The sequence below is a fragment of the Indicator indicator genome, chromosome 18 (assembly GCF_027791375.1).
Source record: "Indicator indicator isolate 239-I01 chromosome 18, UM_Iind_1.1, whole genome shotgun sequence".
Taxonomy (NCBI): domain Eukaryota; kingdom Metazoa; phylum Chordata; class Aves; order Piciformes; family Indicatoridae; genus Indicator; species Indicator indicator.
Window position 1 is genome coordinate 26,762 of NC_072027.1, and position 17,552 is coordinate 44,313.

The window sequence follows — 17,552 nt, forward strand, 5'->3', positions numbered from 1 at the left end:
AAAAAAAAAAAAAAAAGCTTCTCTAAGCCGCTTCAGGTCCCCTCTGCTCAAGCTCTCCCTGCTCCCTCTCACACCCCTGGCCAGGCTCTTCCCGCACGGCTCCGCCAGACCCCTGTGATAGATCTCTAACCGCCGCAGCTCTGCTCCGGGGCGACCACCGCAGTCTCCGCGGCGCCAGGCTGGGGTTCAGCTCTCCCGGCAGAGCCGACCGCCTCTGCCCGTTCCAGTTCTCTCACCGACCCCTCCCGAGCCCAGGACGGAGGAGACGTGGCCGGCGCCGACCCCCTGAGGCGCGGAAGAGCGGAGCGGCGGCGCGCGGGGCCTCAGGGCGCACAGAGCCTGGTGCCGCCCCAGGCCCCGGCTCCTCCGCCAGCCCTGCTGCAGCACTCACAGCTGCCTGAGCTCCAAGCCGACTCCTCGCCCCCGGCCCTCTTCCATGTCCCTCAGGACTCTCGCAGCCGCTCAACACACACCCGCTCCCCGCTGCCTCCCCCGCCCGGCTCTGCCCCACACCTGCCACCACCTCTCTGCGGGAGCCTGCCCTGCCCCCCGGCACCCTGTCACGCCTGGGGCCGTCCTGCCTTGGAGTTCTCTTGTCCCAGCGGGATCCTGACCCCGTGCTGCGAAATGAGGAGGTGGTGAGGCGGGGAGGTAGTATAAATACAAATTCTTGATTAATCCAAGCCCCGCCGCCACGGGCTATATACAAAGCGAGGACAATCACTGCGGCTGCCCTCGGCTCCACCCCGATGACTGCGGCTCCGAGGCGCGTGCGCAACAAGGCGCCGCTCGACGACGCAAGCGCGGGGTCCATAGCAGCGCGAGCGGCGTCCATAGCGATTCGCCGCTGCTGTCCCATAGCAACGAAAGGCTCCGTGGCGCAGGCGCCAACTCGCGGAGGACGCGCCGGCCTCCGCGCCCCACCGGCTTCCATCCTCTTTAGACTAGGGTGGACAAAGGCTTTTTGCTTTTAAATCCTTTTTTAACTATAAACGAATAAAAATTTTTAGTATCTATATATAAAAAAGAGCTTTCTCTTTCTTTAACTCCTCACACTGACAGCTACGAGTTTCAATCGGTTTTAGTCTCCTCTTCTCTCCTCCTCCACCGACTTCTACAATTTTTCAGCCATTTCAAGCATTCAGGGCACTTGGAGAAGAGGCAGCAGCACCGTGGACCGACGGGGCGGGGGCACACGCCGCTCCACAACTGCAGTGTCGACAATTAAACACACGGTGTCAGCACTGATGGGCCATCTGCACCTGTGCGTGGGGGCAGCTCCCACTGGCTCTGCTCATTTTTTTTCCGTCTAAATTTTAGACCACCAAGACACACAAAGGAAAATCCACTATTTTTTATTTTTATATATATAATTTATATTTCAAAACCCCATGTGGCTCTACTCAGGCTTTGCTTTTCTATTCTAGAAGCCTTTTGAGATACCAGAGGAGATACAGTGGGGGTCATTCAAAAGCCTCTTTGCATACAAATTACTGCCATTCTGCAACCTCTAGATCAACAGCACAGCTTTTTCTCTACTGGAACACCTCACACTCATACTTACAGTTTTCCATGTTTTTTCATCCCCTCCAGGAATGTTGAGGTATTTCAAACTTTCAGGGAACTTTTTGGGAAGCTGTCCCCATCCCTCACTCACTGCTCCTCTGCTGCATCCTCACCCACCCCGACATGGCATCATAGAAGAAAAGACAAAGACAGCTGAGGAGCTGCCCTCCTGTTTATCACTCCGAGCCAGGGACAGCCTTCTCGGTGAGATTGGCACCTTCAGCACACGACCGAGCTTTGCTGCCTTTCTCTTCTCTAGGAGAGCTGCTTCACAGGTCTGCATCTTTGAGCGTGTCGCCTGCTCCCCAGGATTTACTGCCCTGAGACCACCTTGCAGTCGGTGCATTTTTTGCTGGCAGTCACCAATGTCTTCTGTCTATTGCTCTAATAAATCAAACCCTTTGATGGTTTCAGCTTTCTGAAATAGGACAAGTCCTTATTGGGGCACTGGAAGCAAAGACAAACATTCATCCTGTCAAATAGTTCCAGGAAGAGTCCTGGCACTCCTAGGCAGGCAGCCATCGGGATGGCACCTGTGAGCTGACATCAGCCTGGCACTGGGGCTGGGCGTCCTGAGCAGCTGAGAAATCCTGTGGAACGCCTGCAGAGAAATGTTGGTTCCTCTGTCAGGTAGCTCTGGCCTTAGAGACAAAACCTTCTTTGATCTTGGCACCAGCTGCAGAGAAAGGGCCTGCACCTTCGTCCCCATCAAGACGAGACACAATTGCCAGGAGCGCAGCTTCTCTGCTCCGGCTGTGGCATCCTGAGGTGCCGAGCGCAGCCTCGCCGACAGCCTCTGCAAAAGGAACACAGCCCCTGGCAGAATCTCCCAGTGGCAGGGGACAAACAAAAGCATTCCACAAAGGAAACCAGGGGAGTCTCTTTGCCACCCCCAGGATTTCCATCAGAGGCTTTCTGCTTACCTAACTGCTCTGTTAGAGTCTCCACTTGACAGAAACTTCAGCTCCTAGGGGAAAGCTTTAGCTGAACAATTTCCTTTCCAGCCTTTCCCTTCTGGCTGACAGAGATCAAACCCTCCCTGGAGCCCACACAAGCTGAGCAGAAGGAGATCCCCTGCGAGGCTGCAGGGCGAGGCTGCACCACTGCCGGCATCCATGCTGAGGGAGGGCACTGGGAGCACTAGGAAGGGAATGTGGAGTTACTGGGAGCACTGGGAGGGACAGGAAGAACACAAGGGCTATACTGGGAGGGCCTGGGGGTCACTGGGTATTACTGGGAGCACTCGAATGTGATTTTGCAGTTCCTGGGAGCACTGAGCTTCTGGGAGGGCACTGGGAACTCTGTGAGGGACTGAGAGGATGCTAGGGCCATACTGGGAGCACTGGGACAGGGGGTCACTTGGTACTACTGTCAGCACTGAAACATCTTTTAGGGCAGTGAGACGGACTGTGAAGACATTGGGGCCACATTGGAGGAGACTGGGACAACACAGGATTCATTGGGAAGACTGTGAAGGGCACCTGGGGGTTCCTTGGAGCACTGGGAAGGACTGAGAGGATACTGGGACCATATTGGGAGCACTAGGAAGGACTTGGAGGGCACATAGTGTTATTAGGAGCACTTGGGGGAGATTTTGGAGTTGCTGGGAGCACTAGTGGGTCTGGGAGGGCACTGGGAAGGGGATGTGGGCTTTACTGGGAGCACTGGGAGGTCACTGGGTGTTACTGGCAGCCCTGAAAAGCGATTTTGGAATTACTGGGAGCACTGGGAAGACTGGGAGGACATTGGGTATTACTGGGAGAACTCAAACGGGATTGTGTCGGTGTGAGCTGAAATTCCCCCCCCACCAACAATAACCAGGCTAGCCCAGTCTGGAAGCAAATGAAAAGCTGTATTTACAAGCAGAGTCTAAAATCTACAATGAAATGCAATGAATATGTACAAATATACAAAATTCACAACATTCACAAATATATACAATCAACAGAAAAGCACAACCGATCTCCCTTTGCTTCCCCCCAAGGGGACCCTCCCAAAGGGGCCTCCCTCTCCCAGGAGCTTCCCCCCAGACTCCCCTGGACAGAGAAGCAGAGTTTAGTTAGAGCAGAAAGTTGTTAACTTAGCTGCCAAGGTCAGTACGTGTTATCTTCAGCCAGAAGAGAAGAAGAAACAGCAGCCAGACAGCCCAGCAACTGCCCCCACTGCCGAACGCAGAATGTGCAGAATGCCTACTTTGTTTTGGGTAATAGTTCTTAAACATTTCTATCTATCCAATGGAAGTGTTTAGAACAATCGTTATTTTGCTTTCTTACACCCAATAGTGACTTATTTACATTCTTTCACTTTCTCTGTTCTGAACTTTGCAAGGAAAAATTAAAAAGACAGTTTCAAACCATCACAGGGATTTTGCAGTCCCTGGGAGCACTGGGCTTCTGGGAGGGCACTGGGAGCCCTGAGAGGATGCTAGGGCCATTCTGAGAGCACTGGGACTGGAGGTCACTGGGTATTACTGAGAGCACTGGGTGTGGTGGGTTGAAAATTCAACCCCCCATTAACTTTGCCAGCCCAACCCAGTTGGAAGCAAATGAAAGCTGTATTTACAGGCAAAACTACAATCTACACCAAAATGCAATGAATATGTACAAAATATAAAGGATTTACAATATAGTAATTTTGTAATGTGGTGGGTTGAAAATTCCCCCACAACATTAACTTTGCCAGACTAGCTCAGGTGGAAGCAAAATGGAACCTGCATTTACAAGCCAAAACTACAGTCTACAATGGAATGCAATGAATATGTAAGTTCAAATACACAATATTTACAGAATGTACAGATATTTACAATTAACGATCAGCACAAGGATCCCTCCTGGCCAAAGACCAGGGGAGCTGCAACAGCTTCTCCCTCCCAGCTTCCCCCTTACCCCCTGTACAAAAGGGACAAGAGACAGAGCAGAGAAATTAATACTAGTCAAAATAAAAGTAGCCAAGGTCAAGCATAAGCAAGTTTGTATCTCCCAGTCCGAAGCGAGGAGAGAGGTTGTTTTGGGAACCAAATCTTATGGTAGGTATCTCTCCAATGGGATTGTTTAGAATTATCTTATTTTCCTTTTTACACCCAATAGTGATTTATTCACATTTTACTACTTTCTGCTCAAGTTCTGTGAAAAAAATTAAAGGCATAGCCTAAAACTACCACAGTAGGAGACACAGTGAGGACACCAGGGTCTTACTGGGAACACTGGGAGTAATTTTGGAGATACTGAGAGGGACAAGGAGGACACTGGGATCACTGGTAGCACTGAGAAGGGGATTTGGGTGTTACTGGAAGCATTGGGAGGGACTGAAAGAACACTGGGCCCACACTGGGAGCATTGGGAGGGCCTGGGGGTCACAGGGCACTGAAACTGTCAGCACTGAAATCAATTTTGGGGTAGTGAGAGGGACTGTGAAGACATTGGGGCCACACTGGGAGAGACTGGAATAACACAGGGGTCACTGGGAGGATTGCGAGGGCAATTTGGGGGTTCCTTGGAGCACTGGGAAGGACTGAGAGGACACTGGGACCATATTGAGAACACTAGGAGGGACTGGGAGGGCACATAGTGTTATTAGGAGCACTCAGGGGAGATTTTGGAGTTGCTGGGAGCACTGGTTGATCTGGGAGGGCACTGGGAAGGGGATGTGGGCTTTACTGGGAGCACTGGGAGGAACTGGGAGGTCACTGGGTATTACTGGGAGACCTAGGACTTTGAAATACTGGAATACTGGGAGGACGCCAGGGAAGAGATTTGGAGGTTACTGGAAGCACTAGGAGAACTGGGAGGGCACTGGGAGCACTGGGGAGGGAATTTGGGGATTGTTGGAGCACTGCAGTGGACTGGAAACACTCAGAGTTTCCACCTACTTCCCACTCAGTACCCTCCCATTCACCTCTCAGTCACTCCCAGTTTCCTCCCAGTTCCCTCCTAGCTCCCTCCCAGTCTGTTTCTTTCTAGTTCCCTTCCAGTTCCCTCCCAGTCACTCCCTCCCAGTTTCACAGAATCAACCAGGTTGGAAAAGAACTCAAAGATCATCAAATCCAACCTATCACCTAACACCACCTGACAACTAAACCATGGCTCCAAGTACCACATCCAATCTTTTTTTGAACACCTCCAGGTACGGTGAGTCCACCACCACCCCAGGCAGCACATTCCACCTGCCAATTACTCTTTCTGTGAAGAACTTTCTCCTCACCTCAAGCCTAAACTTCCCCTGGTGCAGCTTGAGACTGTGTCCTCTTGTCCTGTCACTGGCTGCTTGGGAGAAGAGACCAACCCCCACCTGGCTACAACCTCCCTTCAGGTAGTTGTAGAGAGCAGTCAGTAAGTTCTCCCCTAAGCCTCCTCCAGGCTAAACACCCTCAGCTCCCTCAACCTCTTCTCATAGGGCTTGTGCTCAAGACCTCTTCCCAGCCTCGCTGCCCTTCTCTGGACACATTCAAGTATCTCAATGTCCCTCTTAAACTGAGGAGCCCAGAATTGGACACAGTACTCAAGATGTGGCCTAACCAGTGCTGATTATAGGGGACTACCCTAGTCCTGCTGGCCACACTATTTCTGATACAGGCCAGTTTCCTCCCAGTTCTCTCCATCTTCCTTCTATTTCCCTCAGTCCCTCCCAGTTCCCTCCATCTTCCTCCCACTCCCTACCAGTTTCCTCGTAGTACTCTCCCAGTTTCCTCCATCTTCCTCCCAGTGACACTAACCATGTCCCTCAGTACCACATCTGCACAACTTTTAAATTTCTGCAGGGATGGAGACTCCACCACTGCCATGGGTAGCCTGTTCCCTAATTTACCTCAGCTTTTCCCTGTCACCTGTCCCCTATCCTGTCTGAATTTCCCTCTTTCAGTTCAAACCATCACCCCTTGTCCTGTCACAACAGGCCCTGTTAGAAGTCTGTCACCAACTTTCTGATTGACCTCTTGAAGCAATGAAATACCACAAGGTCTCCCTGGAGCCTTCTCCCCAGGCTGACCAATCCCAACTCTCTCAGCCTGGCCTCACAGCAGAGGGCTTCCAGCCCTCCCAGCATAGCTGTGGCCTCCTGTGGCCCTGCTCTAACAGGTCCCTGTCTGTGCTGTGCTGAGGACTCCAGAGCTGAACTCAGCACCCCCCTTCTCCTTCTAATAGAAACAGTGTCTGAGCTAGAGTCACAGCACGATGCCTTTTCCCTTTCTGTTCTTCTTGCATTAACGTTTATTTAAGAGAGAGCCCCTTTTTCATCTCCATGTTGCAAATTAATATTCTGTCATTCAAACCACCCTGCTCAGATAAGCCTTCTTCTCTTCACCCTGTACACAACTAGGAGCAACCAAGGACAGTTGACTTAGCTGAGTAATATACACTGGTGGTAAATGAAAATTAAACTATAAATATTTTTAAATATTTGATTTCTTGGATAATAAAAGTGAAATGTATCATTTGTTTGAACTATCCTGTTAATTCTTTCTTTCCTTGTTTCATAAAACCTAAGCAAAAGCAAGAACCTACATAAACAGAGCTTTGACCTTCATCTGGAGAAGTTTAGTCAGAAAGCTCTTCAGGAATACTTTATTCTTTTGATCAGAATAGTGATGGAAGTCATGACTTTCACCTTAATGTCAGAAAGTTTCTTTTCTTCAGTGAAGACATTCATGGTGACATTTCTTGCTGGTAAGATCTGACACAAATCTGCTTGCTTTTCCTTCTCTCTTTATCAGCACTTTCTGAATTTTTGATTGCCTGCTCTTAACTTCCACAAGAAAATTAAATCAAAGGAAAAAAGTAGATCAATGCTGATTACCTCATCAGCAAATGGCTTATTGTGCAGTGGGTGACACAGGCTCCACTCTCCCGGTGCTGCTGGAGCTCTTAGAAAAGTGGATCAGGAGAAGCCTTTCCCCTTCCATTGGTGATGTCAGGGAACAGCTTACCAGCTACCCGAGGCACTTCCCTGCAATGATCCCAGGGCTGCTGCAGATAAAAAACCATCCTGTGAAAAGTAGTCAAAGTCACTGTGTGTGTTTCAGGCCCTTCATCTTCACCAGGCTGTGTGACACAGCTGTGCACTGACAGCTGTTCACCTCTGTCACCAGCCAGCCTGGAGGCGCCAGCTGACCAACTTCTAATTTCATTTCATAGCATGCACTGGGTTAGAAGGTACCTCTACAGGTCTAGTCCAACGTCCCTGCAGTAAGCAGGGACATCAGTTGCCCAGAGACCTATCAAACCTGACCTTGAAATTCTCCAGGAATGGGGCCTCCACCATTTCCCTGGGCAACCTGTTCCAGTGGTTGCCCATACTGTGCCCGGTTTTGGAAAGAACAGCTCAGAAGCTGGAAAGCTGACGAATTTCTCTCCCTACAGACAGTCTTTTCACAAGGACAAATTATTTGAGGGAAAGACAAGATTTTTTCCACTAATATATTAACATACAGCCTTAAAGAGGACATTGTTACTGCAAAGAAAACATTTAGATTGGTCTGAGGCAGCCAACTATGCTGTGACAGCTTTGGCAGCCATCCAAGATGGAATAAGGTAACTATCCACAAATGCCAAAAACCAACAAAATGTAACTGATTTCTGCTAATTTAGGTCAACGGGACTTTCCTACATTTTTTTGGAACAGTATTCTAGCTGCTACAGTCAGGTGGGTAGAAATGTAGTACCTGGCCTGATTCACTGGATGTGTTTAAGAGGACATTACAGTTGAAGGAAATCTCTAATGTGGGTCCCTCCTCACTCCCTCATGCAGTGTCTGTGTACGGGCTGAAGTATCAGGCTGAAAGGGAACACAAGCATTACCAACACAGATGCTCTGCTGTGAAAAATCACCTTTTATGAATGTGTTTAAGGAGGAAGCTGTTAAATTTCTGGAGTCCAAAAACATTACCCTCCTCCTCTCCAGTCCCGGCATTTAAACATCATAAAGGATCTTTGCCAAGTAACCCTTCCCTCTGGATCCTGACCAAAGTGGTATGATGTGAGCAAACCCTCAGCAAGTTTGCTGATGACACCAAGCTGTGTGGTGCAGCAGACATGCTGGAGGGAAGGGATCCATCCAGAGGGACCTTGACAGGCTGGAGAGGTGGGCACAAGCCAACCTCATGAGGTTCAACAAGACCAAGTGCAAGGTCCCGCATCTGGGTTGACGCAATCCCAAGCACAAATACAGGCTGGGCAGTGAGTGGCTGGAAAGCAGCCCTGAGGAGAGGGACTTGGGGGTGCTGGTGGATGAGAAGGTCAACATGAGCTGTCAGTGTGCACTTGCAGCCCAGAAAGCCAACCAGATCCTGGGCTGCATCAAGAGAAGTGTGGCCAGCAGGTCAAGGGAGGCGATTCTCCCCCTCTACTCAGCTCTCGTGAGACCCCACCTGGAGTACTGTGTCCAGTTCTGGAGTCCCTATTACAAGAGGGATATGGACATGCTGGAAGCTGTCCAGAGAAGGGCCACCAGGATGATCAGAGGGCTGGAGCACCTCTCCTATGGGGAGAGACTGAAAGAGTTGGGGCTGTTCAGTCTGGAGAAGAGAAGGCTCCAAGGTGACCTTATTGTGGCTTTCCAGTATCTGAAGGGGGCTACAAGAAAGCTGGGGAGGGACTTTTTAGACTATCAGGTAGTGACAGGACTAGGGGGAATGGAATGAAACTGGAAGTGGGGAGATTCAGGCTGGAAGTGAGGAAGAAGTTCTTCCCCATGAGAGTGGTGAGAGCCTGGAATGGGTTGTCCAGGGAGGTGGTTGAGGCCCCATCCCTGGAGGTGTTTAAGGCCACGCTGGATGAGGCTCTGGCCAGCCTGCTCTAGTGTGAGGTGTCCCTGCCCATGGCAGGGGGGTTGGAACTAGATGATCCTTGTGGTCCCTTCCAAACCTGACTGTTTATATGATTCTATGTGGCTATCTTCAGGTGAGAGTTTCAAGCATCTTCCACAAGAATCACCAATAAGACAGTTTAGGTGAAAAATTACTTGTTGAAAAACTTAATTCCTACATCTTAAAAACTTTCATTTCATAGAATTGTATATGTTGGAAAAGACCCCCAAGATCATCAAGTCCAACCATCAACCTAAAATCATGGCCACTAAACCATGTCCTGAAGTGCCATGGCTACAGGTTTCTTGAACACCTCCAGGGATGGTGACTCCACCACCTCCCTGGGCAGCCTGTTCCAGTGCCCGACTACTCTTGCAGCACAGAATTTTTTCCTAATCTCCAATCTAAACCTCCCCTGATGCAACTTCAGGGCATTTTCTATTACTTGATACTAGGGAGAAGAGACCACCCCCACATCACTATAACTTCCTTTCAGGGAGCTGTAGAGAGCAATGAGATCTGCTCTTCTCCAGAATAACAATCCCAGTTCCATCAGCTGTTCCTCAGAAGACTCGTTCCACAGACCCTTCACCAGCTTTGCTGCCTTTTGCTAAGCCTTGCTATCTACCCTACACAGCATTCCACAGATGCAGAAAGCAAACTCCACACATCCCCTACAGAGCGAATTTAACCAGTCACAGACAAGATGGGTTTGAATTGGATGTCCACTCCCAAGCTCCTTCTCTGAAGAAAAGTGTGAAACAGTTCAGATAAAACCCACAAGCTTATTACCATCATTTATTTTTAAAACCTTATTCAAAATATCATGGGATACAAGTCCAAGTATGATGAAAAGTACTGCAAGAAAAGTGTTCTGGGATGGTTTGTTTTTGCTTTACCTTCCTGTTACAAAAAGAACACATTTAACAGTAGGATTTCAAACTTTTAGCACTTCATTTGAAAGACAGTGTCATGCCTTCAGACTCCTCATGACAAGAGTTGTAAATCTGATGCTTTCAAAATGTTACAGAGCTACCTGAATGCCAAGTTATTAACTATGGGGTCCTGATTCACCCTTATTTACATATTTCTCAGTCTGAAAACTAAATCACAAACAGAATGTACAGGAAACTAAGATTTTATATCTTACAACTCATGAAAACATAAATAAAGGTAGTACAAAAGACAAGGTTTAAAAACAAAACACCCTACTGTACCAGTAACTTGATTTACACTAAATTATGGTTACAAATGGGTGTGTTGGCCACAGACTGGCAGCCCCACATACCATCACTTCATCTGCCTGTTACCTGGGTCAGAAGAACAAAACAAATCATTCTTACATTACCATTTTTAATAGAACCCACATAACCTCCCTCCCATTGCCTTAAAATTCAATAGAAAGCTTTGATGTATAGCCTGTCAAATCTATTTTAGTAAGATTATTCAAAAAGGCTTATTTCCATTCATTAATTACAAAGATACTGAAGCAGGCAGAAGTACTGCTAAGAGAAACAAACTGTCAAGAAGCTGCATACTTTCACAAAGATCTTGAATATTTGAAGGAAATACAGGAGATATAACTTCTGAAACAAAATAGGTTGTATGTAATTATTTTTTAAATTTATTTACTGCATGAACACACAGAGAAATGATGAAATAGCCAGGCTTGCTATTCTGCCTAAACCACACTCAAATTATGCCACAAGAAAACAGAACCAAAAAGAGACAAGATGAAAGATTTGCAGCATCAGGATTTAAACACAGAAAAAAGTCATTATGTTTACAAGCCATATAATTGAATAGCAAAGAGACCATTCATTTAATTTAATGACAAAGTCATTAAATTATTAGCCCTAAAATGTTTATGGTTACTTTTTGTATTGTCACTGCTGCAGACAGAGGAGATAATGCTTAATGAATGGGAAGAGCACTAGTAATAAAACTCCAGTTCTTTGTAGTTGATATAAAACCTGACCAAAGTAGCAAACGTGTCATGCCCTTGATGTCCCGTGAGATTTAACCTCAAGAACAGCCAGGTCAAAGAGAGTACATCTCGCGTCAGGACAAGCAGCATGTTGAGAGTACCTGAATATCACTACATGATCAGGCAGGCAAAGAGTGCTAAGTTCAGCAAACTCAAACCACAGTGCTTTCAAAAGACATAGTCATTAGTTATTTTCAGGGAAGGCATTGCTTCATTAACATTTTGATCTAAACGATGATATTCTACTGTCCTAGAGCACAGGCCATCCCTCCATCTCCGGCTCTGGACCAGCAAGAAGAACTAAAAAAGAAAGAAAAAATTAGATTTTAAATGTGTTATACGTTCACCTCATTTAGTCTCATTTCTTACCAACATCATCTAAGAATCCATTTTAACTATGCAAAGCAACTGTACTGGCAAAAGGAGAAATCACAGAGGGTGGTGTAAGTGAGAACAAGGAAAGAAAAAGGAGAATCTAAATGTGACTGCTGTCTCACACAAATATATGCCACTATCAATGTACTTAAAGAGTATTTTCTGCTACCAAAAATATTTGCAAGTGCTAAAAAGTAGTATTAACAGACAGCTTTTCAGTCACCCAAATGACATTACAAGCATTATTTTACTTAAGTAGCAAAGACAAGGTAATTTTTATCACTTACTACTTCCAGTACCTGAAGGGGACCTATAAGAAAGCTGGGGAGGGACTTCCTACAAGGATTTGTAGTGATAGGATGAGGGAGAGTGGCTTTAAGCTGGAAGAGAGCAGATTTAGCCTGGAGACTAGGAAGAAATTCTTTACAGTGAGGGTAATGAGACACTGGACGAGGCTGCCCAGGAAGGTTGCCCCCTCTCTGGAGATGTTCAAGGCCAGGCTGGATGAGGCCTTGAGCAGCCTGGTGTAGTAGGAAGTGTCCCTGCCCACGGCAGGGGGCTTGCAACTGGGTGATCTTTCAGGTCCCTTCCAACCCAAACTATTCTACATTCCCTCAAAGTAAATCAGTCTTCAGCATTTTCTCCCCATAAACACCTGGCACATTCCAGATATGAAGTCTGGGGTTTTTTTGAGCTGTGCTCTTTTCAGTTCTCCAAATCCTTGACCAGAGCAGTGTTCTGTACAAGTATAAACACTACATTTCCCTCTTGAGTTAATGCAAAGCCATACATGCATCTGTATTGGGTCTGGCTGGGCTGGAGTTCCATTTTTCAGGCTACCAATCTAATCATAGAATGGTCTGGGTTGGAAGGGACCTCCGAAGGTCATCCAGTCCAACCCCCTCTTGCAGTCAGCAGGGGCACCCCCAACTAGATCAGGCTGCCCAGAGCCCTGTCAAGCCTCACTTTGAGTATCTCCAGGGATGGGGCCTCAACCACCTCCCTCGGCAACCTGTTCCAGTGTTCTGCTACCCTCATGCTAATAGCGATTAGTGTTACTAAGGAAGGCTTCTGAGACACAGAGTTAATTTGCACTCATGAAACAGTTACCTGAAAACACCAACTCTGAGCTTCTCTATGCAAACTGGAAAGAGCATTAAACACTTCCTAAATGTTTGTCCTTAAGCCCTCAAGATTACCTATGATGTAAAGACCACCTTAAAGTGAACGCTTATTACTAGGATTACCACCGTTATAACAAGAATGTTCCCATGCCATTTGGGGTTAAACCTTCCTTAATTTGCTGTTTATAATCCTGTGCAGAAACAAAATTAGTTAATTACCTTCACTCAACTTGGCTAAGGTCTCATTTATAGAAGTAACTCCTGTTGTACACTGCCAGTGTTCATTACTGAACTGGTTGATTACTGATGTTATCAATTAACTGATTTTCTAATCTCAAATGTCTGGTTCAAGCTGTCATTGTGCAGATAAAAATAGCAGTAATGATCTGCTTATTAGTTAATTAGATCTGCTTAATTATCTGCTTATCACAACACTAAACAAAGTGTTCTTTCTCCAAAAAGCTACGTTCCTCTTACTAAAAACATGTGCAAGGCAACTCAACTTTATTTTCAACACCAAAAATGTTTTCCTCAACTTTTCACAGCAGACTCACCTTCCTCTTATTGTGATAGGTCACATAAACAACAGCTATTAAGAAGGCAACTATAATCAGATGGAAAAAGAAATGGCTGTCATCTTCTTCTTCCAGCCCTGAGACAGAAACATCTTTTATCTTCTCATTAAGGGTCTTGATCTCATTGTAATTACTAATGGTGTCAGAGTCATCATCTTCTGGCATCTCCAGGTCCGGGTTGTATCTGGAATTTGATGTCATTTCATAAGGGCCATAGTCATCTCCTCCCTCTGACTCAATCATTTCTTTCATGGCAGGTGGTGAGCTATTTATTGCATCTTTCAAATCCGTTAGAAGATCCTCCTCCTCAATTTTGGTAGCTTCAGAAGCATCAACATCCGTTTGAGACACTGGACTAGCAGTCACCAGACGAGAGAGAACGGCTGGTGCAGAATCATCTTTTACTGTTGATGGTTTTGCTGCAGTTACTGAACTGCTTTTAGCTGCTGTTGGGCTCTCCTCTTTTTTTGTTGGAGTTATACTCTGTAAGCTGTCTGTTACATTTTGGGATTTTCCTAGTGTTTCATTTTCAGTTTTAGAAGAAATATTTTTCTGAAGCATCCCCACTTCCATAGCATCTGAGAAAAGGGATGAGAACAGTCAACACTAAGCACAAGGCACTAACTCATCCTGTGCTACTCCAGCTACAAATGAAAGTTACTGCAAGCATTTACTTTATAGATAAGAAATCACACAGTGAACAGGGCTTATTTCACATTGCAAATGTCTGAGAATTCATATGTAAAATACAGACTCCTGTAATTCAGCAACTTCAGTTTTGAGTGGGACAGGAATTCAAGCCTGGAAGCACATACTTTCTAAGCTACTATGCCAAAGTTTGCCTGAAAAATTGAGCACACATTTTTTTCCAGACTCAGAGTTTGAAAGAAACAGCCTCCCTTTGGAGCTTTGTGGCTTTATGATGTCTTGCAGAATCATATACAAGCAGTATTTTCTCCATTATCAAACTCTCCCTCAGACCATACTGAGGCCTACAGAGTAAGTTCTCAGTAACACCTGGCCTGCAGTTAAAGGTTTTTAACCTTTCACCACTGTTTTACCAGCCAAAAAAAAAGAACATGCTGAGATGTCTCCTTCAGTCAGGACACAAGGTCCCACCACCTCTTTCCAGGCACTTATTGAGTTTGTAGGCACAGAAAAAGATTTCCAACCTTAACTTGAATAAGGCTAATAAACCACAGCCTAAAGAACAAAGCTGAAGGAAGGACAATCTGATATGCTCCTGCAGGGAAGCTCTATGTTGGCAGCAAACTTTTAATGAATTAAGCCAGCAACACTGAGTGCACACCGAGGCAAATTTCTCTCTGCAGAGCTGGAGTGGCTTTGAAGTGCTACATAAAAAGCAAGGTAAGCATTAAAGCCATATGCAGGGTCCATCATCCCTCCTCTCTATCCAGAGGCAGGTTAAAAGATGCAGAGGGAGTTTATAAATAGCTAAATTTTGTGGATTCACAAACAAACAAACAAACAAAAACTAAGAGCAAACTACTCATGTTTACAGCATGTCACTCCCAGACCCCATCAGGGGGTACCTTAAAAACATAGAACACATTCTAGACTTTCAGTAAACACAATTTCAACATCTGAACCATGCTTGCCTTGTTATTTTGGCATGCCAAAACATTTTCGGTGTTGCTTGTTTTGGGGGGTTGGTTTTGGTTTGGTGAGTTTTTTTAAAACCTAACAATACTTTCATTTAGCACTCCCTGGTTGACTGGAAAGCTTTCAACCAACTGTTTGTGTCAAATTACTCATAAGACAAATATTACAAGTGAGAAACTGAACCATGTTATTCATGAGAAACATATTTACAGAGGATCAGTTACAACAGACTTCTTGTCTCTACGGTACACTTCTCCAGAATGAATTACTCTTCAACCAACTGCAAAACAGAGAAGGCTCAACCTACACTGCATGAACCAGATATTGTGGTGCCTCTCTGCTGATATTCAAAGTCAACCACTTTACATTTAGCATGCTAATTGTGGAAGAAACTACCAGTGTGAATATCAAACCCTAACTTGCTCAGTTCTTGCTCATGACAAGTTTAGGAAATTCTTACTGCACTCAGGAGTCAAGCCAGCTAATTCCATATGTGGAGATAAATACCAAGAAAACAAGCTGCAGAAAGATTTTCATAGTTGTAGCTAGTTGGCATGATACAGAATCACAGAATCACTCAGGTTAGAAAAGATACTTATGATAAAGTCCAACCCTTCCAAGTCTGGTGCTAAACCTTGTCCCTCAGTACCACATCTCTACATCTTTTAAACATATCCAGTGACAGGGATTCAACTACCTCCCTGGAGAGTCTCTTCCAGTGTTTGAGAACCATTTCAGTAACAAATTTCTTCTAATATCCAATCTAAATCTTCCCTGGTGCAATTTGAGGCCATTTCCTCTCATCCTATCACTTGATATGAGTGATGCAGGTAAAAGCCTACTGCTACCCACACCACATAGACAAAAGTATTAGACAGCAATAGCTGCATTGTTTGAAATACAGGAATGTTTCCTACATAACTACACTGCATGTATCCTTACACTTCAAATGAGTTTAACATGAATGTTGTAGGATATACGCTTAAATTCAAGGGACTCCCACCAGATAATGCTGCAGTTTAGAGTGAGGAAAAATAATTTCCTATTACTCCTAAAAAAAAAGTTGTTGGGTTTTTTTGTTTGTTTCAATAGGAGAAGTGAGTTTAGCAACCACACCACCATTGATTTATGGTATCTACCCAAAAATATTTGATGTAATCAGTGGTTGCACTGTTTACAGCTACATAACACTGTCAGATGATGTTAGACACAGTGCTCAGACTCCAGAGATGCCTCAGCTTCAAAAATAGCTGTTAATGTTCAATCACAGCAACAGAACCAGCAGCACCATCCTCTTATAAACACTGTACCTAAAAACATCTGGTAAGGTCAAAAGTCACTGCCAGGAAAGCTTTTTTTTTTTTTTTTAAACAAGTTGTTTCATCATTTTTGAAGACAAAAATTGTTGGCTTCCTACAGGGTCTCACATCCTTCATTACTTCCTACCCACTAGACCAAGTAAGAGGCAACACAAGTAGAGGTGGTTTGGATAGGACGACGGATGAGCAGCAATGGAACTGCTAGCTAAAAACAGCTCTCTTCATTTCCTTCAGTAATTCCCTTCCTCTTCACTGCCCAGTCCCTACTCCATTTAAAACAAAGAAAAACTCACTGCACTTATTATATATATCTCTTATCAGCACTTGGTTACAGTTAGTCTGTAGGCTGAAGGGAAGTGGGAGAAAGAAAATGGACTTAACTAGGAGTCAACCTACAAAATACCGTAACTTTATCGCGGGAGGAAGGTTGAAAGCAGGCACACAACTGGAACAATTTGCACAAAATACTGAGTTTGATGGCTGAAGTACTCAGGTAAACTGATCTTCCTAGCAATAAAAGTCCAAAGTGAGCCCCTGGGGAGACAATCTCAGGCACACCCGCCGAGGGAGCAGCAGATTTCCCCACAGCTCTCACTGCCGCCGCTGCCTGCGACCAGTTCCCTCAGACAGTGCAGTGCAAACCCGCCTGAAGCCGGCTCCCCTGCAGCCGGTTCCCCAGGGGCCGGGCCGGGACCCTGACGCCCCGAGGCAGATCCACCAGCAGCCCCTCCGCACAGCCGGGACGGCCAGAGCCGGCCACCGGCAGCGAGGACCGCAAAGCCCTTTGGGCCCAAAAGCTCCGAGGACGAGTCCGCTGGAAGACCAGCGGCGAGGCGGCCAAGAAGCACCCACCGCCCCTCACTCAACCAGCCGTCGCAGTCCAGCCCAGCTTAGCCCTTCCCGTGCTCACCGGAACCGTCCTTGCCGAGGGCCGCCAGGCCGCAGCCGCACAGCACGAGAAGGCAGAAAGTGCGGCCCGCCGGCACACGACTCCCACCGGCCGCCGCCATCCTGCCGGGCACCCTCCACAGACGTGCCGGTGGCTCCGCCCTCCGCGCCTGCGCGGGAAGGAGCCGAGCCCGAGCGGCCGCGCCGGCGCCTGGGCTGAAAGGGGGGAGGGGGTCGATTCGGCGTGAAAACGGCTTTGTAAGATCGTCGAGTCAGGTGCTAAACCATGTTGCTCAA

At 46.5% G+C, this 17,552-nt stretch overlaps 1 protein-coding gene across 1 annotated transcript; it reads right to left on the bottom strand.

Moving 5' to 3' along the window:
* Positions 1-11,494: 11,494 nt before the first annotated feature.
* On the bottom strand, positions 11,495-17,377 carry C18H5orf15 (chromosome 18 C5orf15 homolog). The gene is made up of 3 exons (XM_054389305.1): positions 17,278-17,377; positions 13,405-14,003; positions 11,495-11,651 (listed from the first exon to the last, which is right to left on the bottom strand). The coding sequence occupies exons 1-3, from the start codon at positions 17,375-17,377 to the stop codon at positions 11,520-11,522; spliced, it is 831 nt and encodes a 276-aa protein (XP_054245280.1). The 3' UTR covers positions 11,495-11,519.
* Between the last annotated feature and the right edge of the window lie 175 nt (positions 17,378-17,552).